At 46.7% G+C, this 27,933-nt stretch overlaps 1 protein-coding gene across 4 annotated transcripts; it reads left to right on the top strand.

Annotated features, from left to right (window-relative positions):
* Positions 1-2: 2 nt before the first annotated feature.
* On the top strand, positions 3-24,613 carry LOC110489683 (armadillo repeat-containing protein 1). Of its 4 annotated transcripts, none has more exons than XM_036943857.1 (7): positions 3-23; positions 1,306-1,514; positions 7,344-7,435; positions 16,829-17,021; positions 17,647-17,763; positions 17,880-17,954; positions 21,979-24,613. In XM_036943857.1, exons 2-7 carry the CDS (start codon positions 1,353-1,355, stop codon positions 22,171-22,173), a joined length of 834 nt encoding a protein of 277 aa, XP_036799752.1. In that variant the 5' UTR covers positions 3-23; positions 1,306-1,352; the 3' UTR covers positions 22,174-24,613. The 4 variants fall into 4 exon arrangements, with proteins under 4 accessions (XP_036799752.1, XP_036799753.1, XP_036799750.1 ...); XM_036943858.1 differs by lacking the exon at positions 3-23 and adding an exon at positions 43-346 and having other exon boundaries at positions 17,880-17,927; XM_036943855.1 differs by lacking the exon at positions 3-23 and adding an exon at positions 46-346.
* Positions 24,614-27,933: the final 3,320 nt, after the last annotated feature.

Here is a 27,933-nt window from a genome sequence, read left to right as displayed (position 1 = left end):
ATGTCAAGTAACATTAATTAATTGTTAGTAGTTTACTGTCACTGTCTTTGTAGAATAATTTGGTCAAATACATTACATTCTTGAATACAGCTACATTCAATCAAGGTCGTGACAATTTGCTAACGTAAAACCTTCGATGAATGGCTCTTCACCTTGTCGGTCACAACTGAACTGTCCAATCAGCTGTCTTCAAACTGAGACCGTGACGAATTCAATATGGACGTAAAATGTACCAGTTAGCCAGCTAGCTAGCTAGCTTTTTGCCGAAATTTTGTTATTTCAACCGCATTATATTTGCGTTTTTTTTAAATATAATTCAAACAGGGGAAGATCACTTGGAGAAAAGGTAATAAATAATATGCTAACGATAACTAGCTAGATCTCTAGCCCAGCTCCTGCTTGTCCTGGGCGTGTTTTCAGATGTTCTGCGTAGAAAACAATGCTACACAAGCAAGGTGAAGTTGCCAGCTAATGAGCAACTCTTGCAGTTCTGATAATAAACATGAATGGCCCTTCACTGTAATTATCCTGACAGTCTTAACCTGATAACTAGTTATGTGTTGTTGTTCGGTAGCTTGCTAACTATTTTAACTATTGCTTTTAGCTATTGGTCTTGCTTGCGACGCTATGTTTCATGTGCACGGAGGAGTGCAACTGCCTGGTTTATCAGAATAAAAACACGGGCATTCTCAACAAAAAAAGATAAAAAATGCTATATTCACTTGGTTTTGGCCCATGGCATTAACGTTAGGCTAATTGGGCCTTTTGTTGCAGCCATAACATGTTAGCCTCCATAAAACGTTAGCGCCCTTATTTGCTATGCACATCTATCTTCACAATGGGCAGGGCCAGATATCAGAACACTCTGCTGATACCATATTGGTAGCTAACTACATTGCTTTAACCTCTGTTATCATGTTTCAATGTGGACCCCCACGCGTTATTTTTTCAGCCAAGTGTCCAAAGAAAGAAACTAACGTTAGCTAACTGCTGTAGTTAGCTAGCTAGTTAGTTGACATAGCTAGAAATATCGGTAGGTCTACACACCAAGATAATAATGGTAATGCATTTCAAGTGACCTGTCAAACTGATTGTTTTTCACAAATCACAATATGTTGCTCATATTGATTACAGTATTTGAACAGGTTGATACATCATTACCATTTAATATTGGCAGGTTGTTTTGGTCATGCAGTTTGCCAAAAATAAAAGCATTTAGAGACTTGTCACTGAAATGGATGTCATTGTAATTAATAGGTTTGGTACTGTACAGCTACATCTGACTTGATCCTATTATGTACACAGTGTGAAGAGGCTGGTTTGATGTGCACGGCACAGAGAGAGGAGGCACCATGAGTGGGGAGCTGGATGCGCTGACTGTGGTGAACCAGCTACGAGATCTTGCAGCTGACCCCCTCAACAGACGAGCCATAGTACAGGACAATGGCTGCTTACCGGGGCTCATCCTCTTTCTGGACCACCCCAACCCTCAGGTTGTCTACTCCGCATTATTGGTAAGGCTCATCCACCACCATTTGACCGTTTTGTTGGCAATGCATAAGGTCAGGAATTTTTCCTGAACATATGACCTGGAAAAACTCCAGGCCCTATTATGCAGAAATGTGGCCTGCGCCTATTATACAATTATCAAAAGGAATTGGAACCGGGAAGAAGGACAGTCTAATCTTGAGTGCAACATGCGGTAAGTCATTCATAACCATCCGTCCGGTGGTGACAGGTTAGGTTAGGTTAGAGTGACGGTGCGAAGGGCAATTCCTCCCACTGTGTCCGCGCCAGGCAGGAACATTGATATTTACCCAGCAACATCTACAACAGGGTTTCCCAAACTTGGTCCTGCCCCTCACCCCCGGGTGCATGTTTTGTTTCTTGCCCTAGCACTAAACAGGTGATTCAAGTAACCAACTCATCATCAAGCTTTGATTATTTGAATCAACTGTGTAGTGCTAGGGCAAAAAACAAAACGTGCACTTCCAGACCCACATCAAACATCTCCAATCCAAAGTTAAATCTAGAATTGGCTTCCTATTTCGCAACAAAGCATCCTTCACTCATGCTGCCAAACATACCCTTGTAAAACGGACCATCCTACCAATCCTCGACTTCGGCGATGTCATTTACAAAATAGCCTCCAATACCCTACTCAACAAATTGGATGCAGTCTATCACAGTGCAATCCGTTTTGTCACCAAAGCCCCATATACTACCCACCATTGCGACCTGTACGCTCTCGTTGGCTGGCCCTCGCTTCATACTCGTCGCCAAACCCACTGGCTCCATGTCATCTACAACACCCTGATAGGTAAAGTCCCCCCTTATCTCAGCTCGCTGGTCACCATAGCATCACCCACCTGTAGCACACGCTCCAGCAGGTATATCTCTCTGGTCACCCCCAAAACCAATTCTTTCTTTGGCCGCCTCTCCTTCCAGTTCTATGCTGCCAATGACTGGAACGAACTACAAAAATCTCTGAAACTGGAAACACTTATCTCCCTTACTAGCTTTAAGCACCAACTGTCAGAGCAGCTCACAGATTACTGCACCTGTACATAGCCCACCTATAATTTAGCCCAAACAACTACCTCTTTCCCTACTGTATTTATTTTATTTATTTTGCTCCTTTGCACCCCATTATTTTTTATTTCTACTTTGCACATTGTTCCACTGCAAATATACCATTCCAGTGTTTTACTTGCTATATTGTATTTACTTTGCCACCATGGCCTTTTTTTTTGTTGCTCACATCGTATATAAACTTGTTTATACTGTATTATTGACTGTATGTTTGTTTTACTCCATGTGTCGTTGTATGTGTCGAATTGCTTTGCTTTATCTTGGCCAGGTCGCAATTGTAAATGAGAACTTGTTCTCAACTTGCCTACCTGGTTAAATAAAGGTGGGGAGAAAAAAAAAAAAACCAGGATAGGCCTTAGGACCGAGTTTGGGAAACCCTCTTCTAGAAGAACCCTGTTCTAAAAGAACCCTGTAGAGGAACCAGGAGATTGGTGTCGTCTGGTGCCTGGTGTGGCTCTCTGATGCCAGGCTGTAATAATGTTTTTTTTTTTTTGTGCAACTGCGACCTGGCCAAGATAAAGCACAGCAGTGTGAACAGACAACACATGGAGTAAACAATTAACAAGTCAATAACACAGTAGGAAAAAAAAGGGGGGTCTATATACATTGTGTGCAAAAGGCATGAGGAGGTAGGCGAATAATTACAATTTTGCAGATTAACACTGGAGGGATAAATGATCAGATGGTCATGTACAGGTAGAGATATTGGTGTGCAAAAGAGCAGAAAAGTAAATAAATAAAAACAGTATGGGGATGAGGTCGGTAAAAATGTGTGGGCTATTTACCGATAGACTATGTACAGCTGCAGCGATCGGTTAGCTGCTCAGATAGCAGATGTTTGAAGTTGGTGAGGGAGATAAAAGTCTCCAACTTCAGCGATTTTTGCAATTCGTTCCAGTCACAGGCAGCAGAGAACTGGAACGAAAGGCGGCCAAATGAGGTGTTGGCTTTAGGGATGATCAGTGAGATACACCTGCTGGAGCGTGTGCTACGGATGGGTGTTGCCATCGTGACCAGTGAACTGAGATAAGGCGGAGCTTTACCTAGCATGGACTTGTAGATGACCTGGAGCCAGTGGGTCTGGCGATGAATATGTAGCGAGGGCCAGCCGACAAGAGCATACAGGTCGCAGTGGTGGGTGGTATAAGGTGCTTTAGTGACAAAACGTATGGCACTGTGATAAACTGCATCCAGTTTGCTGAGTAGAGTGTTGGAAGCAATTTTGTAGATGACATCGCCGAAGTCGAGGATCGGTAGGATAGTCAGTTTTACTAGGGTAAGTTTGGCGACGTGACTGAAGGCGTGCGGGTGCAGGCAACGAACGGTTGAAAAGCATGCATTTGATTTTACTAGCGTTTAAGAGCAGTTGGAGGCCACGGAAGGAGTGTTGTATGGCATTGAAGCTCGTTTGGAGGTTAGATAGCACAGTGTCCAGACCACCGTAGAGGTGGATCAGGGAATCGCCCGCAGCAAGAGCAACATCATTGATATACACAGAGAAAAGAGTCGGCCCGAGGATTGAACCCTGTGGCACCCCCATAGAGACTGCCAGAGGACCGGACAGCATGCCCTCCGATTTGACACACTGAACTCTGTCTGCAAAGTAATTGGTGAACCAGGCAAGGCAGTCATCCGAAAAACCGAGGCTACTGAGTCTGCCGATAAGAATATGGTGATTGACAGAGTCGAAAGCCTTGGCAAGGTCGATGAAGATGGCTGCACAGTACTGTCTTTTATCGATGGCGGTTATGATATCGTTTAGTACCTTGAGCGTGGCTGAGGTGCACCCGTGACCGGCTCGGAAACCAGATTGCACAGCGGAGAAGGTACGGTGGGATTTGAGATGGTCAGTGACCTGTTTGTTGACTTGGCTTTCGAAGACCGTAGATAGGCAGGGCAGGATGGATATAGGTCTGTAACAGTTTGGGTCCAGGGTGTCTCCCCCTTTGAAGAGGGGGATGACTGCGACAGCTTTCCAATCCTTGGGGATCTCAGACGATATGAAAGAGATGTTAATTAAAACTAGTTGCAAAATAAACAAAAAAATATCAACAGGGGAAAAAAAGAGAAGTGATAGGTTGCATCACCCATATCTGAGACTGCAACAAAAATACAGTTGTATTTTCTTGTAGCTACACGATCAACAATGTCAGTGTTTGAAGAAGAGTGTTCTCGGGCACATCTCCTAGGATACACACACATCTGAGTGCTTTATATAATTGTTCTTATTTAGTGGTGACCTGGACAGTGTACACTCAAAGCCTGTACTTGTTGCATTGGTTATGCAACACACAGTACTAGCTCTCACCAGTGGTGTAAAGTACGGAAGTAAAAATACTTTAAAGTACAGGTCGACAGAATAATCGGAATGGCCGATTTAATTAGGGCCGATTTTCAATTTTTCATAACAATCGGAAATCTGTATTTTTGGATACCGATTTGGCTGATTTGATTGTTTGTTTTTCACGCCTTTATTTAATTAGGCAAGTCAGTTAAGAACACATTCTTATTTTCAATGACGGCCTAGGAACTGTGGGTTAACTGCCATGTTCATGGGCAGAATGGCAGATTTTTACCTTGTCAGCTCGGGGATTCAATCTTGCAACCTTAGGGTTAACTAGTCCAACGCTCTAACCACCTGCCTCACGAGGAGCCTGCCTGTTACGCGAATGCAGTAAGCCAAGGTAAGTTGCTAGCTAGCATTAAACTTATCTTATAAAAAACAATCAATCATAATCACTTGTTAACTACACATGGTTGATGATATTACTAGTTTATCTAGCGTGTCCTGCGTTGCGTATAATCGATGCAACGCTGGGGGATGATTTAACAAAAGCGCGTTTGCGAATAAAGCACAATCTTTGCATGACTATCTAACCATAAACACCCATGCCTTTCTTAAAATCAATACACAGAAGTATATATTTTTAAACCTGCATATTTAGCTAAATGAAATCCAGGTTAGCAGGCAATATTAACCAGATGAAATTGTGTCACTTCTCTTGTGTTCATTGCACGCAGAGTCAGGGAATATGCAACAGTTTGGGCAGCCTGGCTCGTTGCGAACTAATTTGCCAGAATCTTACATAATTATTACATAACATTGAAGGTTGTACAATGTAACAGGAATATTTAGACTTAGGGATGCCACCCGTTAGATAAAATACTGAACGGTTCTGTATTTCACTGAAATAATAAACGTTTTGTTTTCGAAATGATAGTTTCCGGATTCGACCATATTAATGACCTAAGGCTCGTAGATCTGTGTGTTATTATGTTATAATTAAGTCTGATTTGATAGAGCAGTCTGACTGAGCGATGGTAGACAGCAGCAGGCTCGTAAGTATTCATTCAAACAGCACTTTCGTGAGTTTTGCCAGCAGCTCTTCGCAATGCTTCAAACATTGAGCTGTTTATGACTTCAAGCCTATCAACTCCCGAGATTAGGCTGGTGTAACCGATGTGAAATGGCTGGCTGGGTAGTGGGGTACGCAATAATAGCGTTTCACTACTTGGAGTAGTTGTTACCCTTGCTCTGCAAGGGACGCGGCTTTTGTGGAGCGATGGGTAACGATGCTTCGAGGGTGGCTGTTGTCAATGTGTTCCTGGTTTGAGCCCAGGTATGGGCAAGGAGAGGGACGGAAGCGATAGTGTTACACTGGCAAAACTAAAGTGCCTATAAGAACATCCAATAGTCAAAGGTATATGAAATACAAATGGTATAGAGAGAAATAGTCCTATAAATACCATATTAACTACAACCTAAAACCTCTTACCTTGGAATATTGAAGTCTCATGTTAAACTTTCATATGTTCTCATGTTCTGAGCAAGGAACTTAAACGTTAGCTTTTTTACATGGTACATATTGCACTTTTACTTTCTTCTCCAACATGTTGTTTTTGCATTATTTAAACCAAATTGAACATGTTTCATTATTTATTTGAGGCTAAATAGATTTTTATTGATGTATTATATAAATGTATAATAAGTGTTAATTCAGTATTGTTGTAATTGTCATTATTACAAATCAATTAAAAAAATTGTCCGATTAATCGGTATCGGCTTTTTTTGGTCCTCCAATAATCGGTAGCGGCATTGAACAATCATAATCGGTCAACCTCTACTTTAAAGTACTACTAAGTTGCTTTTTCAGCTATATGTACTTTACTATTTACACTTTTCTACTTCTACATTCCTAAAGAAAATAAAATACTTTCTACTCCATACATTTTCACTGACACCCAAAAGTACTCATTAATTTTGATAGGAAAATGGTCCAATTCACTCACTTATCAAGAGAACATCCATGGTCATTCCTACTGTGTTTGTAAATAATGTCTGAGTGTGCCCCTGGCTATCCGTAAATAAATAAACAAGAATTGTGCCATCTCCTTTGCTTAATATAAGGAATTTGAAATGATTTATACTTACTTTTGATACTTAAGTATATTTTAGTAATTCCATTTTCATTTTTATACTTAATTATATTTCAAATCAAATACTTTTAGACTTTTACTCAAGTAGTATTTTACTGGATGACTCACTTTTACTTGAGTTGTTTTCTATTAAGGTATCTTTACTTCTACTCAAGTATGACATTTGAGTGCTTTTTCCATCACTGGCTCTCACTGTGATTGTGTGTATGCATCTTTGCCTGGCTGAGTTTTAACACACACACACACATACACAACCAGAGAGAGTGATAGCCCTAGGTTTGTTTAAGCTGTAATGGCTTCCCTTGTCCTTCCAGGCAGTGCGCTACCTTGCAGAATGTCGGTCCAACAGAGAGAAGATGAAGGGAGAGCTGGGCATGATGCTGAGTCTGCAGAATGTCATGCAGAAGTAAGTCCCCTACCTGTCACCGCACTGCACTGTATCGGACTGAGCACACACACACTGCACTTTTCACTAAAAACCTGATCCTGATATTTCTCTTGTTTTCAGAGGACAATAATTGCCTCCGTGCCTGTCTGCAAATTTTCTTGACCGGAAGGTTGTCATGTCAGGTTGAATTTGATCAATCCAGAATTAAAGTTTGCCGCTAAACAATTAATTAGCTGTTTCTGCACATTTAGGGATTTGATGCAACCTGCCACTTTTCAATTTTTTTATTTCACCTTTATTTAACTTCTTGACACACACATCCCGTTAGCGGGATCATTTTCGTCAACATCCTCTGAATTGCAGAGCGCCAAATTCAAATTAAATTACTAAAAATATTAAATTTTCATGAAATCACAAGTGCAATATAGCAAAACACAGCTTTGCTTGTTGTTAATCCACCTGGCGTGTCAGATTTCAAAAAAGCTTTTCGGCGAAAGCATACCAAGCATTTATGTAAGGACATCTCTCTCAGCAGACAAAACATTAGCAGCAAAGTAGATTGGTCACCAAAGTCAGAAAAACAATAAAATTAATCACTTACCTTTGATGATCTTCGGATGTTTGCACTCACGAGACTCCCAGTTAACCTTTCTGGTCTCCCCATCCCGGATCCGGGATCGTGAATACAGACTCAAGCTCATTACCATAACGCAACGTTAACTATTCATGAAAATCGCAAATGAAATGAAATAAATATGCTAGCTCTCAAGCTTAGCCTTTTGTTAACAACACTGTCATCTCAGATTTTCAAAATATGCTTCTCAACCATTGCAAAACAAGCATTTGTGTAACAGTATTGATGGCTAACGTAGCATTTAGCATTAGCATTCAGCTGGCAACATTTACACAAAAAAACAGAAAAGCATTCAAATAAAATAATTTACCTTTGAAGAACTTCAGATGTTTTCAATGAGGAGACTCTCAGATATCCAGGATTGTGTAAATCTATCAGCAAGCTCATTAGCATAACACAACGTTAACTATTCATGAAAATCGCAAATGAAATGAAATAAATATGCCATCTCTCAAGCTTAGCCTTTTGTAAACAACACTGTCATCTCAGATTTTCAAAATATGCTTCTCAACCATAGGAAAACAATCATTTGTGTAAAAGTAGCTAGCTAGCGTTAGCATTTAGCGTTAGCATTAGCGTTAGCATTAGCGTTAGCATCCAGCACGCAACATTTCAACAAAAACATAAAAGCCTTCAAATAAAATAATTTACCTTTGAAGAACTTCTGATGTTTTCAATGAGGATACTCTGTTAGATAGCAGATGCTCAGTTTTTCCAAAAAGATTCTTTGTGTATTAGAAATAGCTCCGTTTTATACATCACATTTGGCTACCAAAAAAAATCCGAAAATTCAGTCCTCAAAACGCGAACTTTTTTCCAAATTAACTCCATAATATTGACTGAAAACATGGCAAACGTTGTTTAGAATCAATCATCAAGGTGTTTTTCACATATCTCTTCATTGATACATCGTTCTTGGACACATGGTTTCTCCCCTATATCAAATGGAAAAGTACGAGCAGCTGGCAATTGCGCACCGAATTCCACGCAGGACACCAGGCGGACACTTGGAAAATGTAGTCTCTTATGGTCAATCTTCCAATGATATGCCTACAAATACGTTACAATGCTGCTAAGACCTTGGGCGAACGACAGAAAGTGTAGGCTCATTCCTTGCGCAATCACAGCCATATAAGGAGACAATGGAAAACAGAGCTTCAGAAATTCTGCTAATTCCTGGTTGATGCATCATCTTGGTTTCGCCTGTAGAATGAGTTCTGGGGCACTTACAGACAAAATCTTTGCAGATTCTGAAACTTCAGAGTGTTTTCTTTCCAAAACTGTCAAGAATATGCATAGTCGAGCATCTTTTCGTGACAAAATATCGCGCTTAAAACGGGAACGTTTTTTATCCAAAAATGAAATAGCGCCCCTAGAGATCTAACAGGTTAAACAATAAATGTGCCTTTTGTTCCATTAAGATTATTTTTCTTAAAAAAATAAAATTTAAAAAAGATTATTTTTCTATCCAAACGCGCCAACCAAATGGAGGTATTTATGTTCAGAAATCCACAGGCTCGAGCGGTCACGACCAGGCAGACACAAATCCCAAATGTTTTTTATAATCAATCCTCAGGTTGTTTTTACAATATATAATCGATAATATTTCAACCGGACCGTAGCTTCTTCAATAGGAGAGAGAGAGAGAGAGAGAGAAAAAGTCTGCTCCACTCTGTTGGGGCATGCAAAACGTTGCTGGCACCCAGCCATCCACTGACGAGATGTGATCTTTCTCACTAATTTTTCAGAATAAAAGCCTGAAACTATGTCTAAAGACTGTTCACACCATGTGGAAGCCATAGGAAAAGGAATCTGGTTGATATCCCTTTAAATGGAGGGAAGGCATGCAATGGAACAGAGAGCTTTCAGGAAAGACAGCACTTCCTGGTTGGATTTTCCTCAGGTTTTCGCCTGCAATATTTGTTCTGTTATACTCACAGACAATATTTTGACCGTTTTGGAAACTTTAGAGTGTTTTCTATCCTAATCTGACAATTATATGCATATTCTAGATTCTGGGCCTGAGAAATAGGCAGTTTCGTTTGGGTACGTTTTTCATCCAAACATCAAAATACTGCCCCCTACACTCAACAAGCGAACTAGGCAAGTCAGTTAAGAACACATACTTATTTTCAATGATGACCTAGGAACAGTGGGTTAACTGCCTTGTTCAGGGGCAGAACCACAGATTTTTACCTTGTCAGGGGATTTGATCTTGCAACCTTCCAGGTTACTAGTCCAACACTCTAACCACTAGGCTACCTGCCGCCCCGATCTAGTCAGTATCCCCACTTTTTTTTGTTACATTCTGAATAATGTTAGGGTTGCCAGGTATTTTTCTCATGGACCGTTATTGGCTAAGCAGCTAAGTCTACACTTTCATCGCTGCATCTGTCTCTTCAAATAAATACAGGTTAATGTCCATTAAATGCCCTTTAGTTAGGCATAAAACATGAAACATTTAATTTTCCTTCACTGTAAACTAGGCCTGGGAATTGCCAGGAACCTCACAATGCGATGTTATCACCATACTTTGTACCGATACGGTATGTATTGAGATTTTATACTGCGGTTTTTATTGCAGTTTGATGTTACTGTTGCAGAGGGATATGAGAGGATGATTTTATTTTTTAAAATCAGTCATGGACAGAAAAGTGATGAAAGCAACATGTTAGCTCACTATTTAAAAATATGGGGAACCAGCTGTAGCATGAAAAATACAGTTTTGGCGCAGGTACAGCCCACTAGCGTTAGCTAACGCTATCTAGCGGCAACAAAAACAAGTATTTGTTTTTACTAATTGATACTGAGTCAAAGTATGGATTTGTAATATCTTCCAAAATAATATTGTGATCCCCCCCCCCCCCCCCTTATCACTACTAACAAAAAGATGGTTAAAAAGTATGCCCTCTGTTACCTTTTGGGTACCTTGCTAAATCAATATTGCTTCCACATTCTGGTCACCCAGTGGGGTCGCTAGACCTCCAGATAGGGTTGTTGTGTGCTCCCCCTCCTAGTGAGAGGAACTGGAGGGTGTGTGGTAAGTGACTGCTTTTTATGATTGGCTCTCAGAAGTGTGCCAGCGGTTGGCAGGCCTGGTATCAGGCTGTATGATCTTCTCCCAGGGCACAACTCTCTGTGAGACTGACCCTGGGCTAACCAGCCAGTCACTTCAGCTAGCAACAGGCCCTATCAAGATGGGTCCTGCGGTCACCCCGACTCCCTCTGCTCCCATTCCACACAGTGACTTTGGGTGGAGGTCATTAATGGCTGGAGAGACTGTGAACACAAGACTGAAGGGAAAGTCTAGCCAAGTTACCACTCCCAAGGCTCTGCATTATTATTATTGGTACAGAGATTTAGCTTGTGAATGGAGCTTTGTCTAGTCCATTCACACAGAAGAACAATGCCTGTCGCATATCCGTCCCCCCACACACACATTCTGAAATTACATTTTTGTCCCCCATTTTATCATTGAAATGCGATACAAAATGAGGCAACGGTGTGCTTTAGGACCATGCAGACGCCTCCAAGCTGTCGTGTAGGCTATTTGGAGTGTTTATTCAACTGGATTAAAATATATATATTTATATAATGTTATTTTTGATAGTTTTGGTGTTCGGCTGTCGGCGCCACAATTTTTTCTTGAGGCAAGTCGATGTGTAGTAGCCGAAGTCTACACCCCTTTGTCGGTGATAGTTCCCACCCCTACTGTTGACCTATCGACAGGATGATTCAATTAAGTGTTTGCTCTCTTTTAACTAGAGAGACACGGGAGCTGCAGGTAGTCTTGTGGTTAGAGCGTTAGACTGGTAACTGGTAGGTTGCAAGTTCGAATCCCTGAGCTGACAAGGTAAAAATCTGTCATTCTGCCCCTGAACAAGGCAGTTAACCCACTGTCATTGAAAATAAGAATTTGTTCTTAGCCTTTCTAGGGCAGGCGTTCCGCTAGCGGGACCCCTCGACAACACTCCGCTGAAAATAATATTTTTTTGAAATATGTAACTTTCACACATTAGCCAAGTAAAATAAAAAAGATAGGCCCTATTGTCCAGCACACCACGTTTTCATTGGTTGTGGTGCATTTGCATTCCACCATGCTTGACACAAATGCCTGCATGGTTATACCAAAGATTGTTATAACTAAACCAAGATAGACCACAGCCTGTCGTTTCCAATGGTAACAAATTAGTCATAGTCTGCAGAACAAGCAAGGAGGGGGGCAGAGCCAAGGTAGCGAGATCCTATTGGAGGGTTCTAGCATCCTCTGCATATTTCCGTTAAGGAACGCCTACTCTGTGTGTTCGTGGTGCAATAACTCAATTTGCCTTTGCACTCCTCCCAAACAAGCCAATTTTTAAAAACGTTTGCAAAGGGTAAAGTCTACAAACCTTAGTCCACTCTGTTCATGGCATATTCTAGTTTTGGGGACAGAACTGTATTGGGATCAAATTTTCAACAATGAAAATTTGCACAATGTCAGCCAAAATCCATTTTGCGCCATCTTCTCCCACTGCCCGCCATGTTTGGTAGTGAGTGGAATCGCCAAGTGGATGCTTCACATTTCTAATCTCAGCAAAAAAATAAATGGCCTCTCACTGTCAACTGCGTTTATTTTCAGCAAACGTAACGTGTAAATATTTGAATGAGCATAACCAGATTCAACAACTGAGACAAACTGAACAAGTTCCACAGACATGTGACTAACAGAACTGGAATAATGTGTCCCTGAACAAAGGGAGGGGTCAAAATCAAAAGTAACAGTCAGTATCTGGTGTGGCCACTAGCTGCATTAAGTACTGCAGTGCATCTTCTCCTCATGAACTGCACCAGATTTGCCAGTTCTTGCTGTGAGATGTTACCCCACTCTTCCACCAAGGCACCTGCAAGTTCCCAGACTTTTCTGGGGGAATGGCCCAAGCCCTCACCCTCTGATCCAACAGGTCCCAGACGTGCTCAATGGGATTGAGATCCGGGCTCTTCGCTGGCCATGGCAGAACACTGACATTCTTGTCTTGCAGGAAATCACGCACAGAACGAGCAGTATGGCTGGTAGCATTGTCATTCTGGAGGGTCATGTCATGTTGAGCCTGCAGGAAGAGTACCACATGAGGGAGGAGGATGTCCTCCCTGTAATGCACAGCGTTGAGATTGCCTGCAATGACAAAAGCTCAGTCCGATGATGACCCTCCCTCCAAATCGATCCTGAGTACAGGCTTCGGTGTAACGCTCATTCCTTCGACAATAAACGCGAATCCGACCATCACCCCTGTTGAGACAAAACCGCGACTCGTTAGTGAAGAGCACTTTTTGCCAGTCCTGTCTGGTGAGCACTGATGGAGTGATTGTGCATTCCTGATGTAACTCAGGCAGTTGTTGTAACTCAGGCAGTTGTTGTTGCCATCCTGTACCTGTCCTGCAGGCGTGATGTTCGGATGCACCGATCCTGTGCAGGTGTTGTTATACGTGGTCTGCGAGGATGATCAGCTGTCCGTCCTGTCTCCCTGTAGAGCTGTCTTAGGCGTCTCACAGTACGGACATTGCAATTTATTTCCCTGGCCACATCTGCAGTCCTCATGCCTCCTTGCACCATGCCTAAGGCACGTTCACACAGGGACCCTGGGCATCTTTCTTTTGGTGTTTTTCAGAGTCAGTAGAAAGGCCTCTTTAGTGTCCTAAGTTTTCATAACTGTGACCTTAATTGCCTACCGTCTGTAAGCTGTTAGTGTCTTAACGACCGTTCCACAGGTACATGTTCATTAATTGTTTGTGGTTCATTGAACAAGCATGGGAAACAGTGTTAAACCCTTTACAATGAAGATCTGTGAAGTTATTTGGATTTCTACGAATTGTCTTTGAAAGACAGCGTCCTGAAAAAGGGCTGTTTCTTTGTTGTTGCTGAGTTTCCATCCAGTGAAGTTGTCTCATTGTTCTATCTGTGGTGATACCCCAGCATCTACAGGTCCCAGGGCACGACTTCTGTCTGTGGATTGGTGGAATTTGTGGGTTGCCTTCAAAATAAGTCCCTTATTTAAAGTGATGCAAATGGAACAAATGGTGGAATCATGCCATATTTGGACGAGATAATGCTAAACAAGTTTGCAATGTTTTTACATAATTTAATTAAACACATTAATTTGACAATAAATAGAAAAAAAACCAATTGAAATCCCACTGATGTATTAGACTGCATAATTGCATTGCGGGCATACTTATATTCACTGTACAGCCTTACCCCATTTCATGGGTGCAATAGGTATCGTCCTACTCAGTGACACCCACAGAACGCAACTATGTAGAGTTTACATACATATTAGTTCTAACTCGTACTGAAGGACTCTGAAACCACTGTGAAATGAGCCACATTAGCTGTGAACGTTCAATGCACATAGTAAGTTAACTGGTGAGCTAATGTGGCTTGTTTCAGAGTCCTGCAATAAAGCTGAGACGCTAATATTTGGGTAAACTCTACATAGTTATGATCAGTGGGTGTCTGAGTAGGCTGATCATTAGTTTCATGGGGGCACAATCCACAGGTAAGGCTGTACAGTGACCTCAGCTGACTGTAGGGTAACCCTCAAGGTTCACTGTTTTATTGTTCACATTTCTACATCTGTTATCTAGTTTGTCTTTCTTTTTTAATGCAGGAGGTTGCAGGAGTTTGGCCCAAGCAAGTCTCCTCTTCTTATTGGTGTCCTTTAATAGTGATTTCTTTGCAGCAATTCAACCATGAAGGCCTGATTCACACAGTGTCTTCTGGACAGTTGATGTTGAGATGTTTATGTTACTTTAACTCTGAAACATTTATTTGGCCTGTGAGCTGAGGCTGGTAACTCTAATGAACTTATCCTCTGCAGCAGAGGTAACTCTGGGTCTTCCTTTCCTGTGGCGGTCCTCATGAGAGACAGTTTCATCATAGGTCTTGATGAGTTTTTGCGACAGCACTTGAAGAATCTTTCAAAGTTCTTGAAAACCTCCGGATTGACTGGCCTTCATGTCTTAAAGTAATGATGGAGTGTTGTTTCTCTTTGCTTATATGAGGTGTTCTTGCCATAATATGGACTTGGTCTTTTACCAAATAGGGCTATCCACCCCTACCTTGTCACAACACAACTGATTGATTCAAACGCATTAATAAGGAAATAAATTCCACAAATTAACTTTTAACAAGGCATCCATTTTCATTGAAATGTATTCCATGTGACTACCTCATGAGGCTGGTTGAGAGAATGCCAAGAGTGTGCAAAGCTGTCATCAAAGCAAAGGGTGGCTACTTTGGAGATTCTCAAATATAAAATATATTTTGGTTAACACATTTTCGGTTACTACATTATTCCTTATGTGTTATTTCATAGTTTTGATGTCTTCACTATGTAGGAAATAGCAAAAAATAAAACAAACCCTGGAATGGGTAGGTGTGTCCAGACTTTTGACTGGTACTGTATGTATGTGGACACCTTTAAATCCAGAATTGGAAGGCTGGTTTGCACAACTCAACTATGCCAGACAACAGACGTCCTATCTGGTTATATTGGCTGAATGATGTCTTGGTGACATGTATAGTATTAGCCTGCAGGGGCATCCTGGGACCATCACAGTATGGCAGTACTGACCACGTATGTCTGTGTCGAGGAATACTGCTGTCCTCTAGCCATGCTCTGTCTCCACAAAGGAGACAATGTACTTAGCTCATGTATGCTTTATAAATCATGATCAGTCTCTCTGATTCGACAGGGATTATTTACTTATGTCTACATTTTTCTGTTAAAGATGCACTATGTAGAAATTGCTCCGCCATTTCCTGGTTGCTAAATTTGTAATAGTTCGCCTAATTTCAGTTTGTGACAAAACAAATATAGTGTTGATAATCATTTTACCATCTAAACCACTGTGAAATATATGTTCCATAACCACACACATTGTATTTCTATCTGTTTTGAAGCTTGTTTTCAAAACCAAAGTAGAAGACGCAAAAACAAATCTTTATCACGGGAAGCATAGACACCGCACACAGAACAGATCTACCAATTCTTAGACTTGCCTTCAATGAGTGACAGATCTAGAACACACATTTCCAAGTGAATTTGATCAACAACAAAAAAAAGTGACACATTGCGGCTTTTAAATGACATTAGACTAATACTTTCATTAACAGTATTATTATTGAACCTTTTAGAGAGGGACGGAGACCTTAGTAAATGTATGGTCGTTTTATGAGTGTAGTGTGGTCATTTCTCCTCCTACGAGGCTGGCTATTTATACAGTGGAAAGGTTAGGTGGTGACAGGCCTGTCACACTGGCTCTCTGTCGGGGACCACCCCCCCCATCCCACCCTACCTCCTCCATGCAGCTGGACAGCTCTCTTACTGTGCGTCTGGCAATGAGACTACTTGTAGAAATATCAACCACTCAGCCCAGTGGGCTCTGGGAGAGACTTGGACAGGCCCAGACCACAGGAGAGGACACCCAGCTGTAATGGAGACCACCGTTGTCGTGTTGCACAGAGGGGAAGAGTAGACATGGAAACTTTACTCTTTATGCGTCCACTTCCTTATTGACTTGGATTCATTGGTACCATCTTGCCCTTGTCTGGATTTGAAGAGAGGACTTGGACATGACGAAATAACATGTGTAAAATGTAAAATCTCACACAGCAAGTTTGCTGAGACTGTCCACAAAAGTACTTGAAAAAATGTTTACCTTTTGATACTTAACCTCTCTTTCTCCCACCTTCTATTCTCCCCCTCCCACCTCTCTCCTCCCTAACCCTCCCTCAGGAGCACCTCCCCAGGGGAGACCAAGCTTCTGGCGTCTGAGATTTATGAGATTCTGCAGGTGGCTGGTAATGACCAGGCAGAGCAGGCCGAGGCTGAAGCCGTCTCCTGCAGACGCAAGGCCCACTTCTTCATGGGCTCCACCAACAAGCGGGCCATGACCGTGGTGCTGCACATCGACGGCCTGGACGACTCAGTGAGTGGATAGTGGTGTTTCCACATTGTACACACACAATTCCTTAACACACCTGAGGAGAGCAGTTTGCCAGACCAACGGCCCAGGCTCCATTCCAAACTGGCTGCTTGCTTCATGACTTCTTGCTTTTAATGTGTCTCCTTGGGATGAAAACAGGTGAAAAAATAGAATCGCTTTCTTCGTTATTGTGATAGGTTAACACAGTCGATAAGTCACCACCTCCAAGAACCCTTGAGTTCGGCATATTGTCGCCCTGTTGTCAATGTGACCACGCAGTCTTAACACACATTGTCAAGTAATGTGGGTCAGTGTTGTAAATGTCAGCCATTGAACAGCAGGGTGTTGAGATTAAACCTGAACATCACACCACAGGAGAGCTGCACCTGTCCCTGATCACATTACACCAGACAGACAGCCTCAGTGACCAACACTCATACCACAAGACAATGGAAGATGAGCTCTTTTGACATTTCATGTCTATTACCGTGTTGCATATGCATGCAGCATTAAACACCTTAATCTGAATAGAATGTGAAGGTTTACAGGGTTACTGGGTGACCATTTTATTTAAGACTGAATTGGTCTTGTTCTCTGCACAACTTCCCTTTCTCTCTCCGTCCCTCAGACTCGTAGAAGTCTGTGTGAGGAGGCCCTGCTGAAGATCCCAGGGGTGATCAGCTTCACCTTCCAGATGGCTGTGAAGAGGTGTGTGGTCAGGATCCGCTCTGACCTCAAGGCTGAGGTGAGTTGCTCTCTCCACAATGTCATTCCACGGCACTGGGAAATAGATGAAGAACATCCCTTTTTTGATGACTTTGTGATCCTGTGATGAAGAACATCCATCTTTGTGTTCCTCAGGCGCTGGGCACGGCGATCAACTCCACCAAGGTGATGAAGGCTGCACAGGTAGTGAAGGGAGAGGATGGAGGAGAGGTAAATGGAGGGAGGGAGGGATAGTACTGTCAAATTAAATTACAACTCACTTTACAGTAAAACAATCAAATGAAGGTGAACAGAAGTTAATAATATAAAACAAAATCATATTTAAATGGTTGATTCAAGGCTGTGCTAAATAACTGTCAAATAATGTATTCATCTTCAGGCTAAAAGGGTAGGTTTTGAAACGTCTGCTGTTGCAGCTTTGGCTAGGGCTTATTGTTTTTCAAAATGTCCACACCCAGTGGGAGTAGGCATGGTAGAGCTCGTCTGTGTAGCTGCTGCGTGCTGGGAATATGTTTATATCCTGGTGTGCTTGGGATGGTAGCTTGATTACAGATGAATCTTGGTTATTTGGAGTGACACCATTAGCTGGTCATCTCTCTCTAACCTGAGGGGATTACTCACCGCCAGGTCACATGACCAATCCCAGCATGCCCTGGGAGCAGTGTGGCACGACACCATGTATCTTTGGGAAACTGCAACCCCCATCAGAGGAGAAGAGCCAGCAACAGAACTCCCACTCCCGTCTGAAGTAGTTAGATTAGGGGGAGATTTCTTCCTTTAGGTGCTCAATCGTGGCCTGAAATGTCCCTCTCCAACACAACCGACAGCTCCTCACTGACCTGCTGCTGTTCCTGTTATGTCCATCAGGGGGCAGAGCTGGTTCATTTATGTTTCAGAGATGACCCTGGAGAGGTAGAGGATAGCTTGAAATTGCCTGAGCCTGGTGTTGTTTTGTCTGCACTGTTTTTGTCCCCCACAATGAAATCGGGGAGGGGACTGGATCTGTCTACGTCCGTATGTTCGTCACATGCAATATCTTAGACAGCACTGGCCCGATTTTGACGTAACTTCTGTGAATGATGCGTCTTGCCATAGAGATCTAACATTTACATAATTACACAGAATGTCAAGATGGTGGCACTATAACAAGCGATTGCAAATGCCAGCCTTGAAAGCTCACGCCACTCACCTCGTTTGACCTGAAGTCCTGAAATTCAGTTCATATGTCCCTCTCCTCACAAAGGAACACATTTACCTCAGGGACCCATAAGGTCCGCCATGATGGATTTTAGCCTTTTAGAATTTTGTGAAAAAAACTTTAAACACCAGTCCTCTGGCACCGAAGACTGATCTGCATGCAACTTCATATGCTGCTATGAACAAAGGTCCACCAACACACAATATTTTCCAGACTTGTACCTAAAACAAGATGGCCACTATTGACCAATAAACATTAACGTGGGTGTGGTCTGGCACATAAATGCATATAATTCAGTCACAGATATTCATATTGTAAGAACATTTGGTAAACATGTTGCAAAAACTGTCAAGGCTCAACAAATGCAAGAACATTCATATCGACCACATGGTGGCACTATAACGGGGACATATTTTATTACTACCAGTATAGTCTAGTTTGAATTGTTGTCACTAATTGGCCCAAGGGGTGGGGGCTGCATCATTTGTGGGGGATGACATGTTTACTGTTGCCTTGTTTAATTAAACCAGTTTGCCACTAGGCAGGGATTCTGAACAATTGTTGTCTATCTCTCTCTCCCCCCTCCCTCCGTCTGTCCCACCCTCCCTTCCACCGTCCTTACGTTCGTCCTTACGTCCCACCCTCTCCCTCCGTCTGTCCCACCCTCTCCCTCCGTCTGTCCCACCCTCTCCCTACGTCTGTCCCACCCTCTCCCTCCGTCTGTCCCACCCTCTCCCTCCGTCTGTCCCACCCTCTCCCTCCGTCTGTCCCACCCTCTCCCTCCGTCTGTCCCACCCTCTCCCTCCGTCTGTCCCACCCTCCCTTCCACCGTCCTTACGTCCCACCCTCTCCCTCCGTCTGTCCCACCCTCCCTTCCACCGTCCTTACGTCCCACCCCCTCCCTCCGTCTGTCCCACCCCCTCCCTCCCTCCGTCTGTCCCACCCCCTCCCTCCCTCCGTCTGTCCCACCCTCTCCCTCCGTCTGTCCCACCCTCCCTTCGACCGTCCTTACGTCCCACCCTCTCCCTCCGTCTGTCCCACCCTCTCCCTCCGTCTGTCCCACCCTCCCTTCCACCGTCCTTACGTCCCACCCTCTCCCTCCGTCTGTCCCACCCTCTCCCTCCGTCTGTCCCACCCTCTCCCTCCGTCTGTCCCACCCTCTCCCTCCGTCTGTCCCACCCTCCCTTCCACCGTCCTTACGTCCCACCCCCTCCCTCCGCCTGTCCCACCCCCTCCATCCCTCCGTCTGTCCCACCCTCTCCCTCCGTCTGTCCCACCCTCTCCCTCCGTCTGTCCCACCCTCTCCCTCCGTCTGTCCCACCCTCTCCCTCCGTCTGTCCCACCCTCTCCCTCCGTCTGTCCCACCCTCCCTTCCACCGTCCTTACGTCCCACCCTCTCCCTCCGTCTGTCCCACCCTCTCCCTCCGTCTGTCCCACCCTCTCCCTCCGTCTGTCCCACCCTCTCCCTCCGTCTGTCCCACCCTCCCTTCCACCGTCCTTACGTCCCACCCTCTCCCTCGTCTGTCCCACCCTCTCCCTCGTCTGTCCCACCCTCTCCCTCGTCTGTCCCACCCTCTCCCTCGTCTGTCCCACCCTCTCCCTCCGTCTGTCCCACCCTCCCTTCCACCATCCTTACGTCTCACCCTCTCCCTCCGTCTGTCCCACCCTCTCCCTCCGTCTGTCCCACCCTCTCCCTCCGTCTGTCCCACCCTCTCCCTCCGTCTGTCCCACCCTCTCCCTCCGTCTGTCCCACCCCCTCCCTCCGTCTGTCCCACCCCCTCCCACCGTCTGTCCCACCCCCTCCCTCCGTCTGTCCCACCCCCTCCCTCCGTCTGTCCCACCCCCTCCCTCCGTCTGTCCCACCCCCTCCCTCCGTCTGTCCCACCCCCTCCCTCCGTCTGTCCCACCCTCTCCCTCCGTCTGTCCCACCCCCTCCCTCCGTCTGTCCCACCCTCTCCCTCCGTCTGTCCCACCCTCTCCCTCCGTCTGTCCCACCCTCTCCCTCCGTCTGTCCCACCCTCTCCCTCCGTCTGTCCCACCCTCTCCCTCCGTCTGTCCCACCCTCTCCCTCCGTCTGTCCCACCCTCCCTTCCACCGTCTGTCCCACCCCCTCCCTTCCACCGTCTGTCCCACCCCCTCCCTCCGTCTGTCCCACCCCCTCCCTCCGTCTGTCCCACCCCCTCCCTCCGTCTGTCCCACCCCCTCCCTCCGTCTGTCCCACCCCCTCCCTCCGTCTGTCCCACCCCCTCCCTCCGTCTGTCCCACCCCCTCCCTCCGTCTGTCCCACCCCCTCCCTCCGTCTGTCCCACCCTCTCCCTCCGTCTGTCCCACCCTCTCCCTCCGTCTGTCCCACCCTCTCCCTCCGTCTGTCCCACCCTCTCCCTCCGTCTGTCCCACCCTCTCCCTCCGTCTGTCCCACCCTCTCCCTCCGTCTGTCCCACCCTCTCCCTCCGTCTGTCCCACCCCCTCCCTCCGTCTGTCCCACCCCCTCCCTCCGTCTGTCCCACCCCCTCCCTCCGTCTGTCCCACCCTCTCACTCCGTCTGTCCCACCCCCTCCCTCCGTCTGTCCCACCCCCTCCCTCCCTCTGTCCCACCCTCTCCCTCCGTCTGTCCCACCCTCCCTTCCACCGTCCTTACGTCCCACCCTCTCCCTCCGTCTGTCCCACCCTCTCCCTCCGTCTGTCCCACCCCCTCCCTCCGTCTGTCCCACCCCCTCCCTCCGTCTGTCCCACCCCCTCCCTCCGTCTGTCCCACCCCCTCCCTCCGTCTGTCCCACCCCCTCCCTCCGTCTGTCCCACCCCCTCCCTCCCTCTGTCCCACCCTCTCCCTCCGTCTGTCCCACCCTCTCCCTCCGTCTGTCCCACCCTTTCCCTCCGTCTGTCCCACCCTCCCTTCCACCGTCCTAATGTCCCACCCTCTCCCTCCGTCTGTCCCACCCTCCCTTCCACCGTCCTTACGTCCCACCCTCTCCCTCCGTCTGTCCCACCCTCTCCCTCCGTCTGTCCCACCCTCCCTTCCACCGTCTGTTCCCCCAGCTGATGCTTCCATTCCAGGAGGGTGCGGAGGTGGTGGTGGTGGAGCACAACGTGGACGTCCCAGACTACCTCCCTGAGGAGGAAAGCCCGTCTCAGGAGCAGGACAAGGCCGTGACCCGTGTGGGCTCCATCACAGATGGCGTGGGCTGGCTCAGCACCGCCGCCAACTTCCTGTCCCGCTCCTTCTACTGGTGACCACTTCCTGTGTCAGTACCCATCGTCACAACCCGAAACTACCAACTGACGGTCGGTCGCCTTAGCCCACCAGCCTTGCCTATCCCCTTCCCCGGTCATCCAGCCCTTCTACTCTCTAGTCCCTCTCAGCAGCCACACAGAGTACCACTCTGCTCAGTGTCTATATGGAGCACTGGACTGCCATGCGCACCCTGAATAGGGTTGCAAAATTCCAGGAACATTCAATAAACTCCCTGGTTTTCCAGATATCCCGGTTGGAGGATTCCCGGAATCAGGAGGGAATAAGCAGGAAAGCTGGTAACCTCCTACCAGGATTTCTGGAAAACCAGGTCATTTATTGAAAGTTCCTGGAATAACCTTCACTTGTATATAAGAGGAAATAAGCTAAGAACATGCTAGCTACTGTACCACAGGTAAAGCACTGCACACTAAATACACACTCAACCGTTACACATTATGCACCTCACAAGCCATCGACGGAGGACTTCAGAATCAGCTTCTCTTCTTTTCCTTTAGAAAATGAGCTTTCTCTGATGCCCGGCGGTCCATCATCTCTTTGAAACCAAATTGCATTGTGGGAATGCATGGCATTGCGTAGTCTTCTGAGTTGGAGCGATTGCATTGGATGATGCTGTGCTTGTGGAAATAGGTTATTTTTGTGCTTGAGTTTGAGTTCTCATCTTTTCCTCATTTAAAAAAAAGAGGCTTTTTTCACCTTTTTCTGTCTTTTGCCAACCTCTCATTCACTTTTGGTTCCCTCATGTGGGGAGCCTGTTTAAAGCGTGCTGTAATTATTTTGTGTGTGCTGATCTTGCTCGTTGCCTTTTTCATGCTTTGCTGCAATGTATTACTATCTAGTGGTCCATTTGAACTTTGCTCTAAACCTCTGAAGCCTTGTGAATAATGCAATCTCGGGTCCTCTACGTCCGGAGCTTGTTTGCCCCAGCACGTCATGTCTCTCACAGGGAGATGTCATATCTGTCGTAAGGAAACGAGACCCCAGCGAAGGCTGCGGTCCAGTCAGTCAAATGACACTAGCTTCCACATAGAGGACTGTTGATGCAGAAGGAAAAGGGACATTGTGATGGTTACGGTTCTACTATAGCCATCTGCATTGGTCCACGTGTTACCTCTTGTTAGTCTCCGAGGACTTGGGAATCCCTTGGTTGAACAGTACAGTAGAGGTGTGTTCAGACAGATCGTTGTTGTGATGTATTGACTGACGTCCTGAATTGACTTCTTAGTTCCTTTCCCCTTCTACACGGTTTCTGTATAGCATTATCATATGGCGTTCTGAAAGGTCAGAGAGTAATCAACTAGGCCTAAATCATTGTAGTGGAGTAAAGTATCTCGCCCTAAATGTGTCTCTCAACCTAAAGCTCATCAACATCTTCACTATTGTGGCCCAGCCACTTTAATGTTTGTTTTACCCCCTTTTAGCCAGCTGTGTCCTTAAAACAAAGTACACACACACACCATTGCTGCTGAGAGGAAGACTGTAGAGGTGTAAGCAGCATCGGGGGGTGGTACATTTTGTAAATGGTTCCTGGTCTCCAATCTATGTTAATCTCTGTCCTGATTTCAGAAATCATGTTTTTTTTTCTGTTACAGTTCAACTTCGTCTGCATTTTACTTTGTTGAAAAATGTCACAGAATATACTTTTGGATGTAGATAACACCCTTTATCAAGAGGCTTTGACTAATTTCCGATACATTTAAAGTATGATGTAGGTTCTTGCAGAGAACTGGTTTTGGATTGACTTAATTTTCTTTTGAGAGCCTTTCATGCCTGTAATCCTGCCTTCATGATCTCATCTGATTTGAGTGTGATTGACATGCATTGTGTAAAGGAAGTGCCGACCAGACAATGAATAGTCTCCTGCTGGAGGCCATACTCACAGCTCACATGGCTAGTCGAATAGTATGATTTAAAATGACCTCAAAGAATTAGCCTAATAACATATATCCACTAAAGTGAGTGTCTCTTATCTAGCACCAGCCCTCAAAAGTAGTGCTTACCAACAACAACGAACACGACAACAACAAGTCATAGGATGAAGTTGAGAAATCCTCAGTGTTATATTTAATCCCAATCCTTAGTCTTCCTTTTTTCTCTCACATCCACAGAATCAGTCAAGATTCGCACCATGGAGTTAATTGTAATATATATGTTATACCCCTTGTACTGTTTATCATAAATACTTGAACACGTTATTTTGTCTCTGTTTAAATCCCCCATGTGATATGCAGTCAGTTTTTAATCCCACCCTATCCTTTAATAGCCACTGCATCAGGATGGCTGACAGAATCGTGTATCAAGTCCTCAGAATAGTAGCTTCTTCTCATATACAGTGTTTATCTGACATATAACGTAATATAATATATTGCAGATCTCAAAACAGTTCATTCCCAATTCAAATATTAAAAAGAATTACAATTGTTTGCGTCTGTTGTGATGTCAGCAGTGTGTGTTGTGATGTCAGCAGTGTGTGTGGTGATGTCGGCCGTGTGTTGTCAAATCAAATTTTGTCACATGCGTCGAATACAACCGGTGTAGACCTTAAGGTGAAATGCTTACTTACAAGCCCTTAACCAACAATGCAGTTTTAATAAAAATAAGTGTTAAGTAAAAAATAAGTACAAAAAAAATAACATGGTTGGATAGTTAGAGCAGCAGCGAGGCTATAACAGTAGTGAGGCTATATGTACATGTAGGTAGAGTACAGCAGTGTGTTGTGATGTCAGCAGAATGTTGTTGTCAGTAGTGTGTTGTGATGTCAGCAGAATGTTGTTGTCAGTAGTGTGTTGTGATGTCAGCAGAATGTTGTTGTCAGTAGTGTGTTGTGATGTCAGTAGAATGTTGTTGTCAGTAGTGTGTTGTGATGTCAGCAGAATGGTGTTGTCAGTAGTGTGTTGTGATGTCAGCAGAATGGTGTTGTCAGTAGTGTGTTGTGATGTTAGCCGAGTGTGGGTTGTGATGCATTGTTGGTTAGGAACTCGTAAGTAAGCATTTCACTGTACACGTTGTAATCGTCGCATTGACTAATAAAATGTAATTTGATGTCAGCAGAGTGTGTGCTGTGATGACGATCCTTATTGGAAGAGAATACTTTGGCCTTGGCACGCAGTCATCTACCATGGCCATAGTAGCTGTAAACCTGCTCGTGTTTCCAGATCAAAATGCTGAGGGTAGCCGAGAGAAAGGAGATATGATCAAATCTGTTTTCCTTGCAAGTGCAGAAATGTACTGCCATAGGACATCCCCCTGCTGTTACCGCAGCCTGGTCCACCTCCCCCTGCTGTTACCGCAGCCTGGTCCACCTCCCCCTGCTGTTACCGCAGCCTGGTCCACCTCCCCCTGCTGTTCCCCCAGCCAGGTCCATCTACCCAGCCTGGTCCATCTCCCCCTGCTGCTCCCCAACCTAACCAGTCCACTCCCCCAGTCTAGCCAGTCCTTCTCCCGCTGCTGCTCCCCCAACCTAGCCAGTCCACCTCCCCATGCTGCTCCCCAACTTAGCCAGTCCACCTCCCACTGCTGCTCCCCAGCCTAGCCAGTCCACCTCCCCCTGCTGCTCCCCAACCTAGCCAGTTCACCTCTCCAGCCTAGCCAGTCCACCTCCCCCTGCTGTTCCCCAACTTAGCCAGTTCACCTCTCCAGCCTAGCCAGTCCACCTCCCTCTGCTGCTCCCCAGTCTAGCCAGTCCACCTCCCCCTGCTGCTCCCCAACTTAGCCAGTTCACCTCTCCAGCCTAGCCAGTCCACCTCCCACTGCTGCTCCCCAGCCTAGCCAGTCCACCTCCCCCTGCTGCTCCCAAACCTAGCCAGTTCACCTCTCCAGCCTAGCCAGTCCACCTCCCCCTGCTGCTCCCCTAGCCTAGCCAGTCCACCTCCCCCTGCTGCTCCCCTAGCCTAGCCAGTCCACCTCCCTCTGCTGCTCCCCTAGCCTAGCCAGTCCACCTCCCCCTGCTGCTCCCCCAGCCTTGCCAGTCCACCTCCCCCTGCTGCTCCCCAACTTAGCCAGTTCACCTCCCCCTGCTGCTCCCCTAGCCTTGCCAGTCCACCCCCCCTGCTGTTCCCCCAGCCTAGCCAGTCCACCTCCTCCTGCTGCTCCCCCATCCTTGCCAGTCCACCTCCCCCTGCTGCTCCCCAACTTAGCCAGTTCACCTCTCCAGCCTAGCCAGTCCACCTCCCTCTGCTGCTCCCCTAGCCTAGCCAGTCCACCTCCCCCTGCTGCTCCCCCAGCCTTGCCAGTCCACCTCCCCCTGCTGCTCCCCAACTTAGCCAGTTCACCTCCCCCTGCTGCTCCCCTAGCCTAGCCAGTCCACACCCCCCTGCTGCTCCCCCAGCCTAGCCAGTCCACCTCCTCCTGCTGCTCCCCCAGCCTTGCCAGTCCACCTCCCCCTGCTGCTCCCCAACTTAGCCAGTTCACCTCTCCAGCCTAGCCAGTCCACATCCCCCTGCTGCTCCCCAACTTAGCCAGTTCACCTCCCCCTGCTGCTCCCCTAGCCTTGCCAGTCCACCCCCCCCCCCCCCGCTGCTCCCCCAGCCTAGCCAGTCCACCTCCTCCTGCTGCTCCCCCAGCCTTGCCAGTCCACCTCCCCCTGCTGCTCCCCAACTTAGCCAGTTCACCTCTCCAGCCTAGCCAGTCCACCTCCCCCTGCTGCTCCCCAACTTAGCCAGTTCACCTCCCCCTGCTGCTCCCCTAGCCTAGCCAGTCCACCTCCCTCTGCTGCTCCCCTAGCCTAGCCAGTCCACCTCCCCCTGCTGCTCCCCTAGCCTAGCCAGTCCACCTCCCTCTGCTGCTCCCCTAGCCTAGCCAGTCCACCTCCCCCTGCTGCTCCCCCAGCCTTGCCAGTCCACCTCCCCCTGCTGCTCCCCAACTTAGCCAGTTCACCTCCCCCTGCTGCTCCCCTAGCCTTGCCAGTCCACCCCCCCCTGCTGCTCCCCTAGCCTTGCCAGTCCACCCCCCCCTGCTGCTCCCCCAGCCTAGCCAGTCCACCTCCTCCTGCTGCTCCCCCATCCTTGCCAGTCCACCTCCCCCTGCTGCTCCCCAACTTAGCCAGTTCACCTCTCCAGCCTAGCCAGTCCACCTCCCACTGCTGCTCCCCAGCCTAGCCAGTCCACCTCCCCCTGCTGCTCCCAAACCTAGCCAGTTCACCACTCCAGCCTAGCCAGTCCACCTCCCCCTGCTGCTCCCCTAGCCTAGCCAGTCCACCTCCCCCTGCTGCTCCCCTAGCCTAGCCAGTCCACCTCCCTCTGCTGCTCCCCTAGCCTAGCCAGTCCACCTCCCCCTGCTGCTCCCCCAGCCTTGCCAGTCCACCTCCCCCTGCTGCTCCCCAACTTAGCCAGTTCACCTCCCCCTGCTGCTCCCCTAGCCTTGCCAGTCCACCCCCCCCTGCTGTTCCCCCAGCCTAGCCAGTCCACCTCCTCCTGCTGCTCCCCCATCCTTGCCAGTCCACCTCCCCCTGCTGCTCCCCAACTTAGCCAGTTCACCTCTCCAGCCTAGCCAGTCCACCTCCCTCTGCTGCTCCCCTAGCCTAGCCAGTCCACCTCCCCCTGCTGCTCCCCCAGCCTTGCCAGTCCACCTCCCCCTGCTGCTCCCCAACTTAGCCAGTTCACCTCCCCCTGCTGCTCCCCTAGCCTAGCCAGTCCACACCCCCCTGCTGCTCCCCCAGCCTAGCCAGTCCACCTCCTCCTGCTGCTCCCCCAGCCTTGCCAGTCCACCTCCCCCTGCTGCTCCCCAACTTAGCCAGTTCACCT

The sequence above is a fragment of the Oncorhynchus mykiss genome, chromosome 15 (assembly GCF_013265735.2).
Source record: "Oncorhynchus mykiss isolate Arlee chromosome 15, USDA_OmykA_1.1, whole genome shotgun sequence".
NCBI classification, from domain to species: domain Eukaryota; kingdom Metazoa; phylum Chordata; class Actinopteri; order Salmoniformes; family Salmonidae; genus Oncorhynchus; species Oncorhynchus mykiss.
The sequence above is the reverse complement of the archived record's forward strand: the minus strand, read 5'-3'. Positions and strand labels throughout refer to the sequence as shown.

Coding starts and splice junctions, on each gene's coding strand:
- LOC110489683 (XM_036943857.1), top strand. CDS start 1,353: ATGAGTGGGGAGCTGGATGCGCTGACTGTGGTGAACCAGCTACGAGAT. Junction 7,436..16,828: donor CTGCAGAATGTCATGCAGAA/GTAAGTCCCCTA, acceptor ACCCTCCCTCAG/GAGCACCTCCCCAGGGGAGA. Junction 17,955..21,978: donor AGGGAGAGGATGGAGGAGAG/GTAAATGGAGGG, acceptor CTGTTCCCCCAG/CTGATGCTTCCATTCCAGGA.